This window comes from Lethenteron reissneri, chromosome 15 (assembly GCF_015708825.2).
Source record: "Lethenteron reissneri isolate LAM-NWPU_2019-01 chromosome 15, ASM1570882v1, whole genome shotgun sequence".
In the NCBI taxonomy this organism is placed as follows: domain Eukaryota; kingdom Metazoa; phylum Chordata; class Hyperoartia; order Petromyzontiformes; family Petromyzontidae; genus Lethenteron; species Lethenteron reissneri.
The window spans coordinates 7,867,903-7,893,779 of record NC_083793.1 but is presented as its reverse complement, the minus strand read 5'-3'; the positions used below and the strand labels follow the sequence as shown (position 1 = coordinate 7,893,779).

At 43.5% G+C, this 25,877-nt stretch overlaps 1 protein-coding gene across 2 annotated transcripts; it reads right to left on the bottom strand.

The window, feature by feature from the left end:
• Positions 1 to 1,002: 1,002 nt before the first annotated feature.
• SLC6A1 (solute carrier family 6 member 1) lies at positions 1,003 to 24,781 on the bottom strand. Of its 2 annotated transcripts, XR_009755173.1 has the most exons (15): positions 24,352 to 24,781; positions 21,564 to 21,695; positions 20,234 to 20,334; positions 18,845 to 18,954; positions 16,674 to 16,806; positions 15,885 to 16,019; positions 15,605 to 15,708; positions 14,091 to 14,215; positions 13,199 to 13,311; positions 12,685 to 12,816; positions 11,497 to 11,599; positions 10,552 to 10,652; positions 7,239 to 7,406; positions 2,852 to 5,788; positions 1,003 to 1,169 (listed from the first exon to the last, which is right to left on the bottom strand). XR_009755173.1 is itself a non-coding variant. In XM_061551946.1 (14 exons), exons 1-14 carry the CDS (start codon positions 24,614 to 24,616, stop codon positions 5,705 to 5,707), a joined length of 1,806 nt encoding a protein of 601 aa, XP_061407930.1. In that variant the 5' UTR covers positions 24,617 to 24,781; the 3' UTR covers positions 2,411 to 5,704. The 2 variants fall into 2 exon arrangements, 1 of the variants encoding a protein (XP_061407930.1); XM_061551946.1 differs by lacking the exon at positions 1,003 to 1,169 and having other exon boundaries at positions 2,411 to 5,788.
• Positions 24,782 to 25,877: the final 1,096 nt, after the last annotated feature.

The window sequence follows — 25,877 nt, the reverse complement described above, 5'->3', positions numbered from 1 at the left end:
ACAGCTATCTTCCTTACCATCGACGTCCGCACTCTCAAACGGCTTGATGGCAGCGTCTTCGCTCGTCTCCGTCACATTTGAGAGCTCAAGCAATGTTATTTTCCCGTCACCGTCAATGTCAAAAGTGTTGAACTCTGTTGGAAGGGCTGTGTGGAGGAGAGATCAAACGTCGCATTGCACACGCTCAGCAACAACAGCGAAAACATTTACAGTTCTTAAGAAAGATAATTTCCCCGATGTGGATTTTTTTTCAGTGGGAACATGTTAATACCATTTAAAGAGTCCACATTAACAACGCTGCATCTCAATGATGAAATGATGGGGCGATATGATCCAGTGCCCAATGCTGTAGTTACACGGCTACTTTGTGAAGCTCACAAGCTCAAAACATATATCTTTAAGTGTATAAATTATACATGTAAATAAATATAAATTATATCTTCCAAATTATATTTTAATTTGTGATTTCTGCATCATTGATGGCATATTTCAAATGTAAATATAGAACCCTACAGATCGGCGTACATAATAATAATATCATAGAGTTTACAAAGTCGCTTCAAAACGAGCACAACTTTTATATTCCCAGCAACACGTGTCCGTCACGTGTCAATGCTCTCACATCTAAGAACTGAAATAAGCCAAATGAAGTGAGAAAAAAACCTCATTTAAATTCTACCGATGGTACTCTTTGGTTCTTTCGGTAATGTCACGTAGCTAGTCACGAAAGCTTCAAATCAAGATTCTACCGACGGTGTGTGGTATTAGTGACCGCCCAACGTACCCTTTAGCACCCCATTGTAATCACGGGTCGCTTAATCCCGGATTCAATCTCGGGGTTCTCACCTGTTGCCGGCCTCAAGAGCTCTGACCTCCTGAGCCACCCGGGTTCACCCTGTCCCCAAACTTTCTTAAGGACACTCAACACTGAGCTGTCGTGGAATTCGCTTTCTTTAGGTTACTCTCAAAGTAGGGCGGGCGTGGAAGGGGGGATGCCGGTACCTTCCATGTGAAAGTTGTTCACGACTTGCGGTTGTGTGGACACCTCGGGCAGGTCGTCGCCATCATCGTTGTCATCGTCCGCGGCCGGTGGTCGAGGGGAGGCGCACACGAGAAGGAGCGACAGGGAGGCGACTGCCAGCAGCACCTCGAAGCGAACCCAACCGCGCCTGACGGTCGAGCGGTGTCAATGTCATTCACCGTTTGTGTTCGCCGAGACGCGCAAAGCTCGCACCGTTGTGTGCCAAAAAAAAGCTCTCCGCCTCTCAACCGTTATGCAGAAAAAAAAACACTGGTTCCATGATGAACTGCACTGTTGGTCATCTTGTCTAAAATGATTATAGGTTTTTCCCCTTTTTTATGGCAACAAAACAGGTGTTAAGATGTTAAAACACCAAACTGAAACCTTTTTACGAGGAATCGTGTCTGCATTAACCACAATACTTGTGGTCAAAATGCAAACAAAAAAATACTCTGATAATATATGCATTGTCTTTGAAACTGATTGGTCCACACCAGAGACAGCTTTCTTTTGAGCCTCGTCTCAAACGGTGTTAGACCAGAGGACGTCAAAAGGCGTAGACCAATCAGTTTCAAAGACAATGCATATATTATCAGAGTATGTTTTTTGTTTGCATTCTGACCACAAGCATTGTGGTTAATGCAGACATGATTCCTTGTAAAAGGTTTCAGTTTGGTGTTTTAACATCTCAACGCCTGTTTTGTTGCCAGAAAAAAGGGGAAAAACCTATGATCATATTTTGGTACTGGCAAAGGAGGTCCTATGATGTGGCTACCATCAATGGTTCGAGCAAATGTTCGTAATCAACAGGCAGCCGTGGGACACGGAGACAACTGTCGAGCAGTTTTGTTCTTGTGAGTGCTCATCAGTACGGCAGTCACCGATGCTTACTGCTGCCAAGTCTGCCTCTTCTTTAGTGATGGCTTTTCTCATCATTTACAGCTTTGAAATTGAAACCTCTGCATTTTAGTCATAGTCTTAGCCTAGTCCATAATAACATGTGGAACTTGAATGACGTCTTAGATTGTCTTTTCTTTAAATCATACTTTCACCACACTTGTCAGCGTGTGTTGATGAAGGGAGAGGGAGATCGATCCCAGGACTGGTTCGGATATCACTCAAGCTAGCTGTGTGCTGGGTATCGCGCTCATGTGGCTTAGTTCATAGTGCAGTGCGCTAACCACTGTGCCACCACTCCACCCGATAAAGACACATTTCAACGAAGAATGTGACTCAATATTGTTTGTAATGTATCAGACCAAGCAAAAGCCAGCCAGATACGACAAGTTCGGCAGTTTACATTTGATGAATGTAAAGAAGAATGACCAGATAATGTGTATTCTGCAGTAATCCGAATAGCATTTGCAAACAATCACATTGGCAACACCATGTATTGACGTTCACATGTATTTATCACTTTATTCCAAGTGTCCTAGCTATGGTGCGCGTGCTATACGCAGGGGTGATACATTCAGAGATATGTCACTGATTTCTAATGACTCTTTAACTTCTCAACAGCTGATCGAAAATCGTGAAAGCTCCATATCTTACAGAGGAGTGCGTTCAAATGAGTTTATTCACATTGGTTTGTAAGGGGACATGCGACGAGGCTTGGGAATTAAACGTTGTTTCCTCAAAATGTATCCGTTGTATTTTGTATATACACACACGAAAGCAGCGGACACAAATGCTAAAAGCAAAATGGGTTAAACGAAACGCCTATTGCCTCGACATAAAGCATGAAGCCAGTCCAAACACACGCGGGCTGTCTCTAACAGTAACACAAGTGGCTAATAACAGTAACACAAGAAGAAGCCTTAACATACTCACATGGTTATGACCTTCAAGCGCACGGACGGAGACTTGTTATGGAGATGTGTCTTACCCAAATTCCGAGGCAAACTTTCTCAGTTCTTTAAATGGTTCACTCCCAGGTTTTTACGCCGGACGGTTCAATTGAGTGCGCATCGCCGTGATTTCGTTACGCACAGAGGGGGTGGAGGGTGGATGACGTTCAAAAGAGAGGCGTTCCGTGAGTTTTTTTTTAGTGGGTTACTACTTAAATAACACAAGGGCGAGGCTACCATCTCTCGGACGAAATGTATCATTGCAATTTCACGAGTGTGCATAATGCAGGTTTTGTTCGGGTTAGATCGCGTAAATATAGAAATGTGTCGTTAAACCCGCCACCACCCGACACAGCCAATTAGTAAGGTGTGTTACGTCAACAGAACGTGCCAATTCGTTACTCGTACAGCACACCGGTGTGTTGGAGAGTAAACCCACAACATTCACAATACTTACTAATTGGCTGTGTCGGGTGGTGTTGGTGATGGGTTTAACGACACATTTATATATTTACGAGATCTAACCCCCCCCCCCCAAAAAAAAATTTATGGATGATATTGGTCGCGAAAGCCTACGTGTTAAACTACATAAGTGTCGTGGGAAGAATTACAGTTTGCCAAATGCACTGCCCCCATCATCAACTTGCACTGGAGTGGACCGGCGATGGTGAAGAATGGTCAAATGCCCTCCCCACCAGACCCACCCATGGCGTGTGCTGGCCCTCGTCCAGGGGACCGTGTGTGTAGAACACAGTAGTAGCTACTACACATGTAGTAGCTACATATGTAGTAGCTACGGGCCACGCACTTTCAAGGGCCCCGCGCTAAATGCTTTCAAGCTATCAATTCCAGTTTAGTGATTCTGCACTTGCTCTATTACTATAGTACTATACTGCCTTCAACTTTTATGAACGACTGGGTGTTTAAGGTTAGCGATTTATCGTATTATCTGGCTGTATGGCAAATGAAAAAATACAATTGCTTTACTATACAAGTAAAACATTTGTGTTTTAATATTTACGTCTTTTTAGGGCCCCTTTATAACATATGCTACAGGCCCCGTACTAGCTTAATCCGGCACTGATTACAAAAAAGTAAAATGAGGTTGTTCCCGAGATTAACCTTTCAGTTTACAAACATATTGCCTCTCAAAACAGTCTCCGTGATGTCCTGCTCAAATGAGCATTGGATTGGTGCTCATCTCCCATTGACAGCCCTGAAGCAGTGGTGGAAATTCCACATTCATATGACCAGGGCAAGTATATCCATAGCACAAACACTGTTGACCCCCCCCCTCCCAAAAATTTGTTTTACTTATTTTATTGACCCCAGCGAGGGGAACGATGGGGCTGAGTCAAGCTCCAACCAGGATTTGAATCCGGAACCTTCCAAATGTGAGCCACTCGCTTTACCGCTGAAGCAGCAGGTCTCAACTCATTAAAAACACAAAAGTAGCAATGGAAAGAGAGTTTAAATATTTCTAAAAACCCCATAGCATGTTGAAAATGTTCTATTTTGTTCGTAGGTCACACGTAACTCATCATCGATACAACACTTCCCTGCCCGGTTAATTCCAGGCCAGAATTGAATATTATTTGAATCCGCGTAAACATTCATTAAAGTGCCACGACTGACAGTGCATGATGCACCCTGTAATTTTCCACTACTGCACGTGTCAGTTAATTGTACTTGGTAATCGATGGTGGCCGAGTAACACGGAGATTTGAACGTCACAAATTTGTCATATACATTCAAAGTCAGGTACAATACATTCCAATAGCTATCACTGGCATAAATATGCATTTAAAGAAACTATACATCTTGCTAATACAATTTTCTTAATAATTTATATTAAAATATGGAATATATAGAACTAGTCAAATTTTATATTGCTAAAGTTACTGCAGTAATACAGACTATCACAGGCAATATGAACCATCAAATTGACATTGAATTGGTTGTGGGCACTGGAATCAGATCACTCACATTTGCCGTTAATCATAATGGATTTGTTTATCCCACTATCATGGAATCTCAAGACTAATTTAAAGGAGGGTTCTGCTAGGGGATGATAGCCAAAATTCCTCGTGTTGGTATTAGGAGAATGGGAAAATTAAATACACTGACTGCTTTGCAGCGGTGCACAAGCACAAAGGAAAAAAAGTGTTCGTTACTTTACCTTTGTTATTAACACAGCATTCTACCAGAAAAGTACATCGCAATCTAACATGCCATTGGTGGAATTATAGCTTACAATGGCATAGAGCTGGGACAGTTTAATCGGATTAAAAAATAAGTTGACTACTATTTTGTCATCGATTACTTGGGCACTTTTAAAAACGCTGGTCACCCTCCACATCCTGCTTGTGAAAGCAGGAAACCCCCTGGAAGCCACGCCCCCATCGTGACACACCACCTCAAATGTTTTCGTGTTATCCAATTAGTTAAGAAATTTTACCAATGATCAGTAAAGTAATGTATGCCTTAAATAATGTGATAGTCCAGCTCTACTCTAGCATATTTCCTTCATAAGGCAGTGTTGATGAGGAACGTGGTGCATTTTTTAATATTGCTTATGCTACCCATGGCTACAATTCAATTTCGCCTGGGGGGTATTACAGGGGCTAACATTGCTTCTTCAGTATATTTTGTAAATTAAATGCTGCCTCTTGCCAAAACACACTGTGCATACTGAATTGAGAAGCTCTATGCTCAAACATAGTACACATCACAAGGGCTTCAGTTATACAACACAATGAAAGGAGACCACATTCTCGGTCTGAACCAAATGCACATCAAATTTTGAACGTATATCAATAAATGTGTTGACGAGCGCTCAGAACGTGACTTCATTTTCATAGCATTCTCCTCCATTGTCTTGGCGCTTGGTGACTTGAACTCTGGACATTTGGTGCCATCGCTGCCAAACGAAGGAAACGAGAGAATATTAAAGGCAGTACACGTTGCAATACAGGGGAAGAAACTGCGACACAGTGGTCAGTGCGGCGTTGTTCTGAATCTGAGAAAACGAGTTCGATTCCTGCACCAGTAGCTAACTTACATTGTGAGCGATACATGAACATGTCTGGCCCTTGCCACCACCCACAATCCCCAACCTGCATTGACCAGCATGGTGAGGTATGGTCAAGCCACCCCAATTATTTATATGATGGGGGGGGGGGGGGGGGGCTTCAGCCAGCAATGGCTTGACAATGCATTGTATATTGTTACTACAATAATTGTTTTTTAATAAGTACATTTAATAATACATATCGCTTAACATATACGCCTGTATGGCTCACGTAAAGCCACATGTGTGAAACATTTGACAATCTGCGCACACGTGAAATGTGGCACTTTCCTGTATGGAAAGAGAAGGCGCATTTTCTACCCGTTGTCGGTATTCGGTGGTAAGTGACCACGTAAGGCAGGGTTTTAGTCAGACCCGTGCCTCATAACCGACTAATGCCCACCTTTCCATACCCACCAAACATCTCCACTCAAACAAAAAAAATGTAGTTTCTAACGGTGCACGTACATGATGATTGTAAATGCCGATCATCATGCATGTACGTTGAACTCATATTCTTGGTTCTTTCGGTAAAGTCACGTAGAAGGGAAATAATAAAATAATATTAATATATTTATATTATTTTATTAAAATAATATAAATATATTTATATTATTAACTCACGTAAATATATGTATATTATTTTCTTATTTCCCTTCTATTTCCCTTCTACGTGGTGACTTTACCGAAAGAACCAAGAATATGAATCCCTGCAGTCACGAAAGCTTTAAATCAAAATTTGCGTTGAACTCCTTTCGCACTAAGCAGCCAACCGTGCTAATCTCTTAATTTGAATCGGCACTCACTGCGTCAGGTGGGAGACACCACGCGTGCCCACACACTTGTACAACATAGACAAACGTCTGTATCGCAACGTGAGTCAAGCGTTCTCCCCGCATCATGCTGGGTATGTTCATCGGTGTCCACGTGCGGCCTGTAACGACTTCAATATTCTAATAGGGGTTTCCCCTTTTTTCTGGCAACAAAACTCACACATTTTGCAAGGAATCATGTTTACGTTAACACAAAATATTTGCAGTCGAATGCAAAAAAAAGATCAGAGTATTGTTTTTTGTTTGCATTTGACTGCAAGTATTGTGGTTAATGTAAACATGATTCCTTGCAAAAGGTGTCAGTTTTGTTGCCAGAAAAAAGGGGAAAACCCCTATTAGTATATTTTGGTACTGGCGAAGGAGGTCCCATGATGACTTCAATATTGTTCAGCGATTCATATGGCTTAATAGCTCTTGACTACGACCAGCTACAACGATGAACTGCGGTGTGGACATCGCTTTAGTACCTGTCGCAGAGTTCCCTTGCTGATCAAGAAGAGGTAGACCATGTATCCAGGGATGAGGAGCATGGACGACAACGCCATGAACCAACCCATGCCCTGACCCCACATCGGGTACGTGTAGCTGCCCAACGTCAGCGGAGTCATCTCCACGACGCTGAACATGAACACGCCCTGCAGTGGCACCCGGCATACGGCGCGGTTAAGAGAGCGGTGGAGAATAAAATTCAATTTCTCAACGATTCATCTCGCGAGAGACGGTCGCGTTTGTTGCGATGACCCCGCGGTGACCCCCGCTTCTCGCTTCGGCTTCCGACCACTTAATGACCACAAATTAATGGGGTTGTCCATCGAGAGGGCCTATCTCAAACCTAAATAAATAATAGTCCGAGGTAAGGTAACAAAAAATAAAAGGGTGCAGCCCTGGAATGTGTCGCTTACATCACTCCTGGCAGAAGGGCCGTCCGCTACAGAGGCTCCAGAGAGTCCCTCTTAAGAATATTTGGCATATTCATATTCTTGGTTCTTTCGGTAAAGTCACGTAGGCAAAGAAAAAAATAACTTATTTAAAAAAAAAATATTTTCTTTGCCTACATGACTTTGCCGAAAGAACCAAGAATATGGATCCTTGCAGTCACGAAAACTTCAAATATAGAATATTTGGCATGCTCTTCCATTCTAGTCAGACGTCTCGAAAGACGGTGGGAGTACCCACGCTTTACTCCACCACAAGCGACGACCTGCCGATTGACTGACTCGTGTACCCATTTATGCTACTCGGTGTAAATGTTGTGGGTTTACCCTCCAACACACCGGTGTGCTGCACGAGTAACGGATTGGCACGTTTTGTTCACGTGACAAATCTTACTAATTGGCCGTGTCAGGTGGTGGCGGGTTTAACACTAAAATCATATTTACGCGATCTAACCCAAAAAAAATTCGGTTATTTTTTAGAAACCTATTTATTACACAGTATTTTATTTATCCTATCAGTTACTGACAATTTCTAAATTTCCGAGGGCGGTTTGGAATTGATTTCATACCAAGGAACCAAAAACAATGGTTCTTGCTAGAAAACGGCTCGGCTCACCACGTTCATCGATCAACAACCAAATGCGCCACTTAGGAGGGAGAGGCCGCATTGTCATTCCCTGCAAGAAAAACAAAGTGTTTCTTGGAAAGACTCTTTGTTTACAAAGGTCAAACCCTTTAAAATGCCCCATCACCACCACCACCACCTGCACTTGCAGACAGGGCAAATGGGGACCCACAAGATGCCATTTGTAAAGGGGACAGTGTTTGTTTCTTCATAAACAGCAACACTGCTGTCAGTGTTCCGCCACGGAGGAATGTGCAGAGTAAACACCGTGACGAGGTTCACGGCTCAGACTTGTGGAACACCCAAGCTGTGGTGGTTTTCTGTATTGTGCTTTATTTATGGATGCCAACATTCTTCCTGATGATAAGATGCAATGGAGGAAAACATGGGTATTGTACACAACGACTAGATCAAGTTCGATGTAAACAAAGTGTTTAAAAGGGACAGAATGTGCTGCTATTTTGCAATGTGAGTGATATAATATGAATAATCATCATCATTATCAGCTGTAATCAATCCAATGTGGGATGTAGACCTCCTCCACATTCTATCGCTATCTCTCACGCTTCTGCCAAATAACAATTCGCATAGCTTCTACACATGAGCTGATTCCATTGCTCCATCTCCTCTGTAGATGTGCTCTTGGAATGCGTTCCTTTCCTCGCTGTTGTTGAACACTGCCCATCATTTGTTTTAGCGGTGTAACCTGGCCCAAGCCCACTTAACTCTCTCCTGAACGTTTTTAACGAAGTCTCTAGCCTGCCTGCGTTCTCTATTTTGTCTTTCAATCTAATTCCGATCGTGAATAAAATAATAACGTCAAGATTAGACAACAGAGTTGTTCCACCACAACGGAACAAAACGAAACACAATCCAGAGTTTTCCAGCAGTATTCGCTGCATCGACTTTCTCAGCCTCACGGTATGTCAAATACATTCTGCTTCGTCGCCAGATGTTATAGCCAACAGCTCTCCGAGTCGTGTTTATTTGACCCTTGTCCATTTTTAATGTTGCTATTTTATGTCCCACAACCGACCGTGACAGTGCATCATGATGCTCTCCGTCGAGCCTTAAGCTCATGGAAAGCCCCTCCCTGGGAAATGAGAAAAAAGCAAACCACTTGGCAGCCTTTAAAACTGGACTGCGGCAAACATGTTTACTTGTGAAAATGCATCGGTCAATCTTTTAAGCAGTATTTGATTTTGTTTTAAATCCCAAAATAATTGTGCAACTGTTTAGGTTTTCCGCGGTTGCGATGTTCTCGCCCTCCGATGTGTTTTCGGGTCGCACTGCGTGTTTCTCAGCGCGGATGTCCGACGTTCCATGTGCTGGACGTTCAGCGTGATGTGCGACTAAACGTCAGATATTATTTCAACTCTGAACAACACGTCGGTGAGCCAGAAAAACTTGGCCTTCCTTGATTTGAAGCTTTCGTGACTGCAGGAATTACTATTTGGTTCTTTCGGTAAAGTCACGTAGAAAGAAAATAAATTGGTCTTCCCTATTTTACTTGTTGATGTTCAGCATACTGTATATGTTTTATATACCTCTTGCATTCATTACTTGTACTATATTAATTAACAGGGGTTATATATTCAATGTACTGTTTTATCTGCAAACGGATGACTGGTTCATGGAATATAAAACGTAAAATGGTGGGGTTTATGGAGCTTGCACATTGAAACCTGTATTATTAAATGTTATTATAAATAATGTCGATGACGATAATATATTTTGAACAATTCTTCTATACTTTGGAATCAAGTCATACAGTTTGGAGTTGTGCGGCATTAATTGTACAGCAGAACATTGCATATCTGATTCTTGGGTACTGTGACAAGGTCAGATATCTGAACATCCAAAGAAAAAAAGACAGTTACAGAAACCGTGCATAGAGAGTTTACTGGACAAAAATGTACTCTAGGAGTGAGCACATGTACACGAGATTAAGAATACATTACAGCGTGTGAAAAGGTTAGATTTGTGAAAACGTAGATAATAATGGCTACACCATGTAAGAATATTGCACTGAGTGTGGGCGGTTAATTGGTCAGGGCAGATGTGTGGTGGTCAGATATGCAATGTCGTGCTGCGGCATGATGTGTAAAATAATGATTTGATATTGGAAAAAACACATTCTAAGTTGCTATGCTTCTGTGTGCTTAATGGACAGAAAATAAATTCCATGTTCTGCATTGCAATTAACCCTCATATCCTCACCACGACCACGAGTGGAGTGAAGAAGACCCAGCAAATATTCCACCATTTGTGGACCTTGTGCCCAATCATCTCGCAAATGTTGTCGTTGAACCTGTCAACACCTGAAAAAAGATTCACGCATGCTCGTGAGATGAAAGTGTTTTCGCCTGTCACTGTTGTGTTCGCTTGAGCAGCAATGTTTATTAACGTAACACAAGCCTCCGTCATCAGGTGAAACTGCCACAGCAAAATTACTGTAGTGATCAAAATTAATGTAGTGAGTAATTTTGCTGTGACAGTTCCAACCTGATGACAGAGGCTTGTGTTGCCTCCGAAACGTCGTGATTTAATTTAGTTGTTTTCATTTTTATTTCATTTTATTTTCACCTACGTGACTTTACCGAAAGAACCAAAGCGCATGGATCATTGCAGTCACGAAAACTTCAAATCTAGAATTTATTAACGTAGGTGAAAATGTTTTGTCGCGAGGAGACAAATGCAACGCCATCTTACAAAAAAACATTCAACTACGGTGTAAGTGTGATGACACATCGTAATTTTTCAATATTCAACCGGTTTATCTTATTTTTCTTATAGGCAGTTTATTTTCACGTGCATGTTTTATTTTAAATTACGGTTGCCTAGTAAAGGCGCAAGATGTCAACTTGCCAGCAACAAACAGCACTCTTGAAGGTGTAATAGATGATGATTAATACTGTAGAGTTATTAAATTGAGTGACGTCATAAGAATTTGCGAAAACAAGAGTGCATGGAATTCCTGCTTTTGTGCTTAGATGGCTGTCCTTCCCCTGCACCTACAATGAGTACGGCAGGCTACGTTCAACATAATACCATTCCAACGCGAAATAAAAGTTATGAACATCTATTAAAACGAGAGCTCTACTGCGCCACAGTGTTCTTTCTCAAAAGCCACTAAACAAAGATTCAAATGTTTAAACAACGTACCGTAACACCAAGATATGGCTATCGTTTCAAAGAAGACAAGGAAGAGCAGGCTCATCCCACTTGCCGAGTAATAGTCAAACATCTTGAAGACATACAGCCCGCCCTGTGGATCGGCAGGCAGTCAAAGCAAATTCACGTCATTTCAGGGTGGCGACACAGGCCAGCGGTGACGCGTTCGTGGCTTGCTGCGAGAGGTTCAAGCCTCCTAGCCCGGCGGCCACCCCGGTTAATACTGCAGTGCGTATTAACCGCTGAAAACACGCGTGCCGTCTGCTTCACGGTGGGCGCTTAAAAAACCACGTGACATGATTTGTGGGCTATTGTGTGCCGGTGTCACAGTCCTAATCATTGACAGATTGCGCCCCAAATTCCTCAGTTTGAATCGCCGCAGCGAAATCTTGGCAGTGCGAAAACTTGGCAGGACCCTCCTGAAAAAGAGTCATGAGACTCACTGAGGCTTTCCTGGATTAACAAGCACAATACATGAAAGCAAATTGTCAACTTTTTCGAGATAATACAAAATTCACTGCATTGTGTTAACGCTGGTCTATGTCACCCATGAAGAACAATGTACTGCTAAATTTACCAACTAAAAGCCACAACATCGCTGACATATTTATCGAGTATGACATTTAAATAATACAGAGCAGGGCTTACTTTTAAATGAGACACTGAATGTCGAAACTGGTCCACAGTGTGTTTGTGCTGCTGACATTATGCACTCCCAGAAGGCCGTGCGGCTGATGAGGTGTGTAAAAATAACTTCCTGTATTTTTTTTACGTGAAGGGACGGATATGTGAAGGTGTAGAAGTAGAATTTGCTTGCTTCTTTATTTTTGTTATTTGGAAACTGAGCATCTAGTCGGCACTGTTCAGATGATTCTAGGCTTGAATTTGGGTTTCAGCCACACATAATTGTTGATGATCTTAATCACCAATCAATACATCAAGTTAAATGGTATTAAAGTAGATTTTTTTGTTAGTTATTTTGGGTGAATTCCTCTTTGCAATGGTTGTCAGATGAATGTTGTGGCATGCACTTTTCGTGGGCTGTTCTCTACCACACAGGGTGATGTATTAGTACTCTGAGAAAGTCCTAAATGGAAACGTTGCTTTTTATCATGACACCGATAGCGCAAACGGATTTAAATTGTAAAAAAAATACAACAAAATAGCATCGCACTTAACCTGTGTGATGTTGGCGAGTCCGATGATGTAGGAGATAACGCAAATGACGGCGATGAAAATTTCCTTATGCCCACGGAGGTACTGAGGATATTCATCAGATAGGGCTGTGACGAAGCCTTCCACCGTGCAAAACTGCAGGAGAAACGTAATTTCACAGCACTTTCAGTGTCAAAAAAGTTAATTTACGGCTCTGTAATGTCTTTCTCGCACCCATGCTGGAGCAAGGGGTGTCCACTAGAAATAACTCTGTAAAGTCCCTCCAACAGGGTGTGTTGGTCTACTCTTCCATGCTGTCGACACATTATCACAAATAGTACTTTTTTGTTTATTTCGTTCAACCGGTAAGAACATAAAATTCAAGGATAGTCTCATTTGCATGAGTCGCATGGGTTATAAAAAATTACAAATTGGTAAATAAACACAATTTTTTTGTATATTAAATAAGGACACATTGAACAAATGTATGCACACCCCAGTGGGCAGGTATTGCCTGATAAAAAGCCCGAAAAATTACCTGACTGTCCAGTCCAAGCATGAGAAGCATGGAGAAAAAAAGAATCGACCAGAGAGGCGATATGGGAAGTTGGGTGACAGCCTGTGGATAAGCCAGGAAGGCAAGGCCTGGACCTAATCACGCAAAAGAGAAGCACAAAGGAAAAGAGTAAAATAATCCACTTTATGTTGTAACAATTGACAATAACACGAATGACAGATCGTGGTGAGTAGAATAAGAAGTACGGCTATACTCGGCTTATTCACAATTTACATGATGCACGTTGGCTTGGTTATTTTCCCTCTGTTCTGGTTTCCCAGGATCAGCCTCTTTGCTGAGGCAGACATTTTGGAAAATGTGTCAGTCTTCCTGGGACATGAAAAATCCTCGCTTTTGTGAGTTGCGTAATCATGATAACAACATGCCACTCTAGACAATGCAATTAAAAGTAGTTCTCGCATATAGTGGTATTGTGAAATATTTGTCTTCCCAAGATATGTTGTGGTGTTTGTGTCTCAAGAGATTGCAGCCCTATCTGATGACAATCACAAAAATTGGCACATTTTCACCAAAAACGAGACGAAGAAAAATTGAACACATTTGTCAAACAAACAAACAAAGAGGAACGCTTGCCAAAACGTGAACGAGACAATCAAATCTGTAAAAGATTGAGAATATCCGTCATAAGAGAAACATTGTGAAAAAGACACTTTTTTTGCAGCAAGGCCATTCAAAGGCGGTGGGGGCAAAAGTGGCGGGGGGGATTTGCCTCCAGGCCTCACACAAAAGAGGGCTCCACATGAGGCCTGTTTTTTTTGTAGGTGTCGGTAATGGTCATGAATAAGTATGCCCCACGTGGCATTCTGCCCTGGGCATCCAGGAATATTGTGTGCGGCACCCTGCGTCTGTTTACCCGATGCGGCCAGCTCCTTCACAGGCTTCTTTGTGATGTGAGACATGAAACCCACGATGGAGAAGATGACGAATCCAGCGAAGACGCTGGTGACCGAGTTGATGCAGCACACAATGATGGAGTCCCTGCCGATGGAAAACAAAGAATTGTTGTTTGTCGCAGCCCCATGCCCTTTAGCGTAAATTTGAAGTGATCTCCTGCTCAAATGAACTTTGTTGTGGTGCGTCATCTCCTGTTTGCAGCCCCGAGCTGGTGGTGTAAATTCCACATTGATGTGGCGGGGGCGAGTGTATCCATAGAACAACCGCTAATGACTTACCCAGAATGTGGTACTTATTTTATTGATACTACAGGGATAATAGGCTAAGTCAAACTGCAACCAGGATTTGAACTCATAACTTTACGATTGTGGGTCGCTCACTCTACCACTGAGCCACCTGGCCAGTTCCTTTAGCCACTTGTTTAACACTTATTAAACTGTCAAGCTTTCATAAATAAATGCAACAGTGAATGGTAGTTTTTCCAATGGGTTAGCTAATCAAGTCTCACAGAAAGGTGTCATCGGACACTTTAATGTAATCCTCGTAATCATAACATTGCGGTTTCCGACGTACTCCTGCAGCCTCCAACGCCCGTTAACAGTTACGCTTGGGTTATATTGGAACCATTATGCATGTATCCAATTTTTAAATCCACAGCGGAATAATAAGATAAAAGACACCACATGACCAGATGGAATCTAGAGCGGATGACGTCACAGCAGAGCGTGCTCTACAAAACAACTAAACAAAATCATGAAAGATCTTGTGTCGCCACGTGACAAGTAATCACGATTTCGTTGCGATGGCCTTTGCTCCTTCTAGATTCCTGTGCTCAGCAGCTTGCGGTCTGCTCAGCAAATGCTCGCAATGCACCAACAAAGTGAATCGTCAAATGTGAACAATGCTGCCGTTGCTCCACAAAATGGGTCTCAAGGTGTTTGTGCGGAGCAATTCTTTCTCGCTTACAGCATCAGGGATAACACAAATTTGAACGGGCCACGCACACCTCAGACGAGACAGGCAAAGTAAAAAAAAACCTGTCCAATGTTTGATTCCGCTTAAGCAAAATTCTGCTCGAAATATCACGACCCCCCCAGCTCCGACAAGGCCTCCCTCAACCGCACCTGAACCTCTCCCACCTGTTCTGCCACCATCAACTATACCGGCACTCCGTAATAGAGTCCATAATAGAGAAATATAAATGTGTCGTTAAACCCGCCACCACCTGACACAGCCAATATTAGTTAGGGTTGTCACACAAACTAAGCATGCCATTTCCTTACTAGTTCAGCACACCGATTGTGTGTTGGAGAGTAAACCCACAATATTCACGATCTAACCCAAATTTCAGGGCTCCACCTCTACATATAAATGTTGTTGAACCATGCCCTTTTCCGATACTTTTTCACCACAATTAACCACGACAGCACGGAACACATTCAGTGTAATTCAAATCAGGGTACGGCCGCTCACTTGTAAACGTTGTTGTGGAAGGGGTTGTAGCTGCCAAGAGCGACCAGAGAACCAAGGCCAAGGCCGTAGGAAAAAAATATCTGCGTCGCAGCATCCAGCCAGACCTTGAAAATCAATCAATGAGTTATCTATATGCACAGCTCACACACACACACACATGCATCACCACCCGCGTGCTCTTAATTCTAATCAATACTTGGCCTTAATTGGAGGGCAATGAAGTGTGATTAGCATGATGTACCCTGCTATGTGTGTGCGTTTGTGTGCTGTGTTTAGTTACCACGGAGTCTGTGAGCTTGCGGAAGTCTGGTGTGATGTAAAACAGGATGCCCTCTTTGGCGCCCGGCAGGGTGATTCCACGGAAGAACAGCACAATCAGCATGACGTACGGGTACGTGGCCGAGAAGTACACGACCTGCACACGGCAACCCAACGTGGATTCGAGATTCTTGTGATGCCACCCACCGCATCGTCATGGTTACCCAACACAATCTGTCAGAGCAATGCCCGCAACGCTTTGTTAACCTGTTCGCGAATTACCGCATGTTGCGTCGATGAAACAGTGGAGTGCGGAACAATTTTGGTTAAATAATAGTAGTGCTAAAGGGAATGTTTAGCACTCTGCCAATCCACTGCTGAATGAGGCCTCCTCTCCACGCCATATGATTCCGAACCCGATTCAAATATCGCTGCCACTGGTGTTAGCCATGGCCAGGAATTGAGCTCAGGTCATTGGGTTCAAAGTGCACCATAATTCCATCTTTACTATAAAATAACAAGTTGATAGTATTAGTGTGCTCTAAGACGTGAATTAACAAATGTAACCATTAAACATACATTTTAATCAACAAATGCACTGTTTACGATTAACCATTTAGAATAAATAAATCTGAATTTAACACTCGCAGATTTTTTGTTCCACTAAATTTGCTAAATTTAGATATCCGCAAAAACCAGAGAACCGCTACGACGGCCCGATGTTATATAATCATCCCTTGAATGGCAGAATGCTCATTCTAAAGTCATCCATCAAATCCAGCAACATTTGGAGAGCTGAGACGCCGCATACCTTGCCAGTCCACTCAACTCCCTTCCAAATGCAGAAGTAGACCAAGACCCAGGAGATGGCGAGAGTGACGGCCAGAGGACCTCTCACTTCACCTGGCTCATCCAAGCCACTGGACAACTGGTGCATGTTCCGCCTGCATTCGTGGAAATGCAAGGCACGCGTCGTCTCTGCGCAAGTTCAACAATTGGCATTGTGCGGTTGTGGATAAAACAACGAGCCGATGGCATCACGGGTGTACTTATTAATACGACCATTCCTTACTAAAATGGCTCTCGAAGTCGTTGATGTCAGTATTGGGTCACTGTAGCCGAGACGTCACCCCCAAGATTTAAATTGCGGACATCTTTGACAAGTACAGTAAAACCTTGGATTGCGAGTAACTTGGTCTGCGAGTGTTTTGCAAGACGAGCAATTTTTTAAAATAAATATTCATTTGATAAACGAGCGAGGTCTTGCAATACGAGTAGTAAGTGTACACGCTTTGTCTGCCGAGCGTCACGTGATCACCACTGATGTACGAGTGCTTTGGATTACAAACACGTTTCCGGAACGAATTATGCTCGCAATGCAAGGTTTTATTGTATATACAAATGAGTTAGGACGGGATGGCAGCGGTGGCCATTAAAAAGTTAGTTTTCATTTATTTATGGGGCTCGTTCGCTTGGATCATTATACAAATTTATTATGTTTTAAATCAGTAGGTTACGGACTCGTGAAAATGTCAAAAGTGGCCCAATGAAACCCCCCTCTCACATGACTATAAACATCTTTTTAGAGTCACTTTCTGTCAACGGATGTAATGCTTAGCCTCCAATGTGTTGTCGGGTCGTTCGCCATGGTACCTGACGTTTCACCGCACGTGCTCAAGAAGTCACCAGGACGTGGAGCGAAACGTCGGACATTGTGCCGTACAACACGCGGTACGTTCTACAAAAATACGTCGGAGAGCTGTACAGAACCATCGCAAAAACGACGTAGTACATTTAAGACTTTGTGTCAACCCCAATGAAGCTGCGTGAGGACCAATATCTCCCTCCGAAATCAACTTGACTCAGTTCTAAGTTCATTGGTATCAAAAGATGAAAACCAAAGGTCCCCAACGTTTGCTCAAATTCGCAACATCAGCTTGCTCATGCCACTGTTGGCAGAAAGGCCTCCTTAAGACAAGAGTCCTGTTGAACACCTCGAGAGGGTTTTTGGCCTACTCTTCCATGCTGGACAGATGTCTTAGACGAAGTGAGAGTGACCACACACTTTGCCTCGCCATACACTATCTTCTGATCGACTAATCGTGTGATACACAGATATACTGCTGGCTGGACAGAGACGAATTTAAGAAACTTTGCCATTGTTTAAACTGCCACACCGGAGATTAAAGCTCTGGATTAACACATTCCTGCGGAGGGAGCTGGTAGGAACGTTGGGTTGCTCGGTCAATGGCCAGGGTCAACGGCGGCGTGGTGTATTCCGCAAATATGCCCGACTGTGAGGGCGGGCACAAGCTGGCGTTAGTAGGTTAAACGTTGGGTTTTATAAGGGCACCACGGGGTGACCAGCCCCTCCCCACCCAGCCCCACCCCTCCCACCCCCCACCCAGCCCCACCCTCCCCACCTAGCCCTCCCCACCCTCCCCACCCAGCCCCTCCCCACTCTCCCCACCCAGCCCCACCCTCCCCACCCAGCCCCTCCACCCTCCCCTCCCCACCCAGCCCCTCCCTCCCCACCCAGCCCCTCCCTGCACGACGGACGGACACAAGAATCCCCTGTGGGCTGGTGTAACCAGGAGGTTCCTACCAGTATAAAGACAGCAGTCAAGCACTTCCCTGCATGAGCGCGTGCTACACATTAGGGGGCACAGTCGCTCCACCGAGGCTGCTGCCACTGTGCAATGATTGTGAGATATCACCGAGCTATGCTTTTGGTTTCGATTTAACTCCGCAAGCACTTGTTTAGGTACACTGAAGGTACTCGAACTTTACACGAAGTGACTGCTCTATTATTTACACTTTAGATTGCTTTCCAAATTGGACGGAAAATCTATGTAATGGAAGCTTTTTTTCACAAAGTGTTTTTTTTATCATTTCCAAGTGGCAATAACAAAAAAATACTGCTTAGTGTATGTATCGACGGAAACGCTAATGTCTCTATTGACGGAGCTGTTGGCCACTCACTCCCAGAACTCCACAACGGTGCTTGTGAGGTTGGTGGTGTCAAGGATGCTGTAATTCGAGAAACATTTATCTGTGTTCCACGGGTTATTGCAGTCTTGCCATGGCAGCACCTGAAAACACGCAGCACACAGCAGTTGGAAGATACGCACTTAAAATAGAATCAGAATCATACTATGTGTTTATAATGGAGGGAATCCGACGAGCTATAAAGCTTTTTTTCACAAAGCACAGCTGCTTTATTTGTGATTATTAAAATAATGCATATTCATTATACTAATTGACAGTTCTACTAACTGTGCTGGTGAATGCAGGTTCGTAAAGAGGTGGGGGTGACCACAATCAGTTAATTGTTCACTCACCCACTGCGGTTAGCTTTGAGCAGTAATCATACCACGTTCACAGAACAATGCGCTTACCACAGTGCCATCACTCCCTAGCGCCCCGTTCACATTGCAACATGTGGAAACGTCTGATAGCAGGCATTAATGCAGCTGGTTTAATTATGAAAACGTCAACAAAATTTGTTTGCATTGCATTTGATGTCTAAGTCGCTAATGCTATTTCAGTTTTTCTGTTGGTGCTATGTTTGTGAGCCGACGGTATATCCAGCCAGAACTTTCGCAGAGCAGTGCACCGTCCCCTGGTAGAGAGGCCTGCGAAATTGAAATGTCATAGAACTTCTTCTGAGACCCCTTCAAGCGACCTCTTATCCACGCACCCGGCAGCAGAGATGTTTGCAGCGTGGCAGCCAAACTGAAACCGATTCGATGTGTCGGTCTTCGCGGTGCAGTCATTGGCGACCAGGTTGAGATCATTGACCCACTGGGCTTGAGGTCATTGATTCATCACGGGTGGGCCAAACCCAAGGTCAAACTCGGTTCTCAGTGGTGACGGCTAAATGTTCCAAAACTTGGAGCCAACAGGCACCCTCTGGCTTGAACAAGTAAAAGATAATATAATTATTTCGCATGACACGGAACTATGATGCGGACAACATGAATATGAAGTGGAGAATTTAACTTGTGGCGTATGCTACCGTTATACACAACCCTTTGTCAACCCAGTACTCTCCACGCTGTGTCGGTCGTCAGGGTCGTTCGATCATTATTCAGTGTGGGGGTTGGTGAACAGGCAGGGAAGAAACCAGTTCTGGTTCTAACATTACACGTCACTGATGGTAGCCGTAGTCAGGAGATTAACTCACGTTAGCAGTACGCTAACCACTGCGCCGCCGCCCTGCCCAAATGTCACGTGATTTTCCATTGCACATGTCGATGAGTTTGATGATTACACCTGGCACGTGGTATTCTGTGTGCTACTTTGCTTAGTTTTTTTCTGCCTCCTCTACATCAATTGGTCAACGCACAGCACCACACGCGCACTACTCACAGAGGTGAAGGAATGGTAGAGGTAGTAGATGGCCCAAGAGATGATGACGATGTAGTAGATGTTGAGGTAGAATGAGATCACGACTGAAGCAAGCCCAACTCCTACATGCCAACACGAGTACAATGACATTTGACCGTGGCGAATATCATAAACGAGCAACAAGAGAGGGAATTGAGGAAGACAGTTTGCTGTGGCATGGTCACGTTATAAGAATGCCACCGAATATGAATGTCCAGCAAAAGCAATGACAACGCTAACGGAAGGCAATCGAGGGAGAGGTGGGCGGAAGAAAAAAAAAACCGCTGGGCTGATGGAGTGGATGAGGACGCGCTAAGGTAGAGAGGAATGACACGGGAACATCAGCAGCAGATGGGATATGAGACGATGGCGATTGCAACAGTGGAGGGCGGATAGGGAGAAGAGAAATAAATATCGTAGACAGTAGATTATACATTCGTCAATAATTTATGTGTAAATATTTAAAAGAAATCACGACCCTTAACCACCACACATTGAAAGTCGTCGGCGTACAATATTAGGACAATATTATCATTGATTTGATTTATCAGTGGATGGTGCAATAGCTTTTTCAAAATAAAATTGTCAAGATAAATAATTGTATTTAGCAGACCACATAAATCATCCTTGCAATGTCACACTTGTGATTTTAAAGCTGTCCTGTGAAAGGATATATGAAATAATATTTTTATGATTTTGATAAAGGGTCGAGACCACTGAAGTACTGGGCTTTGGAACAGATTGGGCTCACAGCAGAACTCCATCTACTTATCTGCGAAAACAATTGCAGATAAAAGTAATAATGACAATTTTCTGCAGTGATTGCCAGAAAACTGCTGTTCAATTCCTGTGGATAACCCGCAGATAGTAAAAGGAATTCGCTGCGTGACTCAATTTTTCAACAACAAATTTCGGACAATAGGAAGCCATTCCGTGGATAATAGGAGTGGTGGATAATAGGATGGCAGATAATAGGAATTCGAATTTAGAATTGAAAAATATATACTTTATTAAGAAAACCAAGGGGAACATTGCCCCTGACTTCCAGACTAAATTCCAATTGCAGACAGGAGCTTTTCCACCCTTTGCCAAACAGGAAAAAATACCACCAGGGGTCCCCTAGGAAGAGAAAAACTATCGAAATATACAGCTGGGAAATGAAATAATTGAGATGACACGTGATGTCAGGCACGTTGAGATTCTAGGGCAATCTAAGCGTCCAATATGTGCAATTCTTTATTTGTTTCTTGCATCGCACAACCTGGTGTCCACTGCTCCTCGGTAAAAGGGCAGAGTCGTGACCGCCGGTCACCTTTAAACATGGGAGCCAGCTTCCAGACTCCCAGGCCGCCTACGGAGGTGTACTGCCCAAGGGAAGTCTCCAGCAGGAAGAGCGGAATTCCAGCAAACACCAGCGTCAGGAAGTACGGGATCAGAAACGCCCCTGCAATGTGTCAGATGTGAGCAGCATTCACATTCGGAAGTTGTCACATGGCAAATTGCACAATTTGAATAAGTGCCCCGTACTATGGGAACCTCATTTGCCAGTAAAAATATGATAATTGGTTTTTTACCCTTCTATCTGGCAACAAAACTGACACCTTTTTACAAGGAGTCATGTTTGCATAGACCGCAATACCGGAAAGCTGTCTCGGGTGTGGACCAATCAACTTCAAGGACAGTGCATATTATCAGAGTTATGTCTTTTGTTTGTATTATGACTGCAGGTATTGCGGTCTATGCAAACATGACTCCTTGTAAAAAGGTGTCAGTTTTGTTGCCAGATAGAAGGGTAAAAAAACAATTATCAAGTACCCCGTATTTTAGCTGAAAACAACGCGCAAGTTTCTTTAAATCCACCCCCGCCTCTGTCTGGCGAGCGGTATAAAAACGGGTAAACCAGTTCGTTTATCGGCAGGTCCGCGTGTGGTGAGGCAAAGTGTGGGTGCTTCCACCTCACCCATGATGTCTGGCCAACGTGGAAGAGTAGGCCAAAACACTCTCTCGTGGGACTCTCTGGGTCGAGAGCTCCCTCCAGTGGAGACCCACCGGCCAGCAGTAGCGTGTGTAAGTCGAGTTGGATTATTCTGATTACGATGTACATGCGTTACGACGGCCCCATCGTAAGTCAAAAATATCGTAAGTCGAAGATGGCCTAGCCTACAGTACCGTACTGTATAAACTATATACTGTATGTATTTATTAATTACAATACTGTATTGCACAGTAAAATGTAGAGTAATAAAAACCAAAGTAAATTCTTAGCCTGTCTATATGAACTGCAATTTAATAGAAAGTTGTTTCAGGAAACAATCCTATCTGCTTTAAAAACTTTTAATATGCATTGAAGGTATCGTATTGTGGTAATCCTGAAATAAAATCGCTAAAGCTACGTATCATAGTGTAGTGTATAGTGTAGTGTATAGTGTAGTGTATAGTAGTGTAGTGTTTAGTGTAGTATATACATACATTGAACGTATTTTAACGTATCATATTGTACTGTACTCACCAAGATTCGTATGCTGCTGCGTTTACCTGCCGCGCGAAATTAAAAATATTTTACAATTTTGTCGTATTGCTATCGTAAGATCGAAATATCGTAAGTCGGAGCATCGTAACTCGGGGACTATCTGTCCACAGTTGAAGGGCTGCACCTTAACGTTTTACATTTACGATCATGAGTACCACTTGTTGAGAAATCAACAGTGATCATCCATGGATCGATTGGCTACTGCCATGGAAATGTGGAATCTCCACGACTGCCTTTGGGCCACCAACAGAAAATAGCATCATCCCACTGTTAATTCGAGCAACGGAGACAATTTTACTTGAAGTTAGATTGGACGAACAACTCGCATAAGTGATTGTTAAAGCAGAAGAACACCCTATGGGGACCTCATTTGCCAGTAAAAATATGATGATTGGTTCTTTACTCTTCTACCTGGCAACAAAACTGACACCTTTTTACAAGGAGTCATGTTTGCATAGACCGTATTGCGGTCTATGCAGTTTTGTTGCCAGGTAGAAGGGTAAAGAACCAATTATCAGAAGAACACCATTGGAGAATCATCCAAGAAGCGGGTACAAGATCACTCTCAAAAGTCTTAATTTACAACGGGTTAAAATACATGTCATTCAAAAGTTCTTGTTGCTACATAATTACACGAAATGTGTATTCCCTATTTTGTCTTGTAATAGTTTGGTAAAACGTATTAATGAAGCAAAGGAATCATGGATGACGTAAAATTCAATGTTATATCTTTTCCGTGGCAATTTTGGGCCAGAAAACTTGAACTTTAACGCGTATATTTTAAAGGGAACATTCATCACCACTTCACAATCTGGTAAGAATCCACTTTTGATTCAATATTTCTTTCTCAGAAACAATTTTGCAGAAAAAAACAAAAAAGTCAAACATCAATCACAACCGCAATTGCAAGTCGTGATTTGACAAATGGTGAAATGACTCACGTAATGGGGAAAGAACTCTGGAAGATAAATGCGCACAAAACACTTTTTTTTTACATTTATGTACCCAGGAAAGTCTCACTGAGTCTCAAAACTCTATTCTAAGAGGGTTCTGCTACGTTTTGCAGTAATGGGGTAATGATTACTACGTATCTTTCCAAAATAATAATTTGCAGGTAGGGTATTTGGTTTATGTATTGGGGCGTATTGGGGGTACACCGTTGCAGCAATAACTCACCGGTCCTCATAAAACAGTCCAACATCAACATTTGAACTGACATTCGTTTTCCGACTGCTTCGACATCACGAGAACTCACTTTGACGCATCCCGCAAGATTTTCTGACGGCGTAAAAAACGTGCTTTAGTTTAATACTGCACACCGGTGTACCGTCACAACACGTTCATTTTGATAATTTGTAACACAACGTCGGCACACGTGGCCTCGTCTTATTCGAATGACATCACTGGATCATTAACGGCCGCTGTGAGAGCAGACGGCGCTTATTTGTTTGACGCTTCATGCACCCACAGCATTGACCAGGGCCGCCCGCCCGGTCTCAACCCGTGAACCGTTCCACAGCGAGCAGCAACACTTTGTACGAAACGCTCCGACTGTCTCACGCCCGCTCACCTCCACCATTCTTTCCACACAAGTACGGAAAGCGCCACACGTTGCCCAAGCCGACGGCGTAGCCCACGCACGACAGAAGGAAGTCAAACCTTCCCTTCCAAGCACCTCGCTCCGGGAACTGTTTCTTCTTGGCCACGGGAGCATGGCTGCTGGTGTCATCGACTCGCTCCAGATTTGGTAGAATCCTCTCGCGGCTGTTGAGTTGGGACCCAGCTCCAATCTCAACCGCAGCGTAGCCCTCCGCGTCTGAAACGGTGTTTGGCATCTTGAGGTCGCCTTCGTTTAAGCTCAACAAATCTCGCTCACTAAAGCGGAGTTTGAGGATGGGTGGGACAAAAAAATGTAATCACAGCGGCGCTCTCATCTTAGCGGTGCTTCAACTGATGCCTTGAAGGTTGCTTTTGTTCCTGGTTTCTCTTGGGTTAACCGGTGCCTGCAAGACATAGGCGGTCAGTAAACATCGAAACAGAGCGGTATGACTGTTTAAAATAAAGTTATTTGAGCAACAACTTGCAATTATATTACAAAAAACATCATTACTTGAGCAACAACATGCAATTATATTACAAAAAAACTTCTTCAAAATGCTCATTCCAACGTTTTGCTCAACGTTAGACCTGATGATGTATTTGACGTTTAAACAAAAAAAACATTGCGCAAGTATTTTATTTGTCCTTTCTTTTTTTTAAAGTCTCATCATCAACCTAGTCTGGTGCCTCGATTGCATCAACAGCGGCAAGTCCAAAGTGGGAAAGCCAGCAGCTCCCCCCGTGGTTGGTGCTGGGCCCTCCGTGGTGCCTCACCTCTGTGCCACTCGTTGGACAGGCGTTGAGCCGGTTGGAATTCCAGAGTCAAGTGGGCAGAGTCGTGGTGAGCTGGGGTGGTGGGGGGGAGGTGGTACGGAGCGGGCAAGCGAGAGTTTTTTTGTTCTCGAAAGTTGCCATTCATTGCAGGAGTGGGGGGGGGGGGGCGTCCATAAATGACGTCACGCGATTTTGGACGATTTTTGACCCCCCCCCCCTCGTCACACGGCGTCACAAAAAGTCAGACCCCCCCCTCAAATATGACGTCACAAAGCTCTGTCCCCCCCCCCCCCAAAAAAAAAACATGCTTCAAATCGCTTTAAACTATTGGCATTGTAGTGCGTATTTTATGTGGCGCTGCACTCTGATGTTGTAGGAGAAAACATTTATTAAAAAGTCTATTTAATTAAGTAGAACGTGTTGTCTATATTTATTTAAAGTTGCGCATTTTGATGTGACGTCACATTTCTCAAACCCCCTCCCCTCGTCACACATCGTCACAAATGTCTGACCCCCCCCCCCCTATGTGCGTGACGTCATTTATGGACGACCCCAGGGGACGGACGCGGCTTGCGGGGCGACGATGCCCGCGCGTGCCGTGCGCGCAATGGAAGTTCAAGTTCATGTATCAGGTGTAGCCCTGTGAGCCATTCGGCTCATGAATCGGGTGCAACCGCAATAAACAAAAAACATGAACAAGAAACATCTTAAAGTGAATATGTG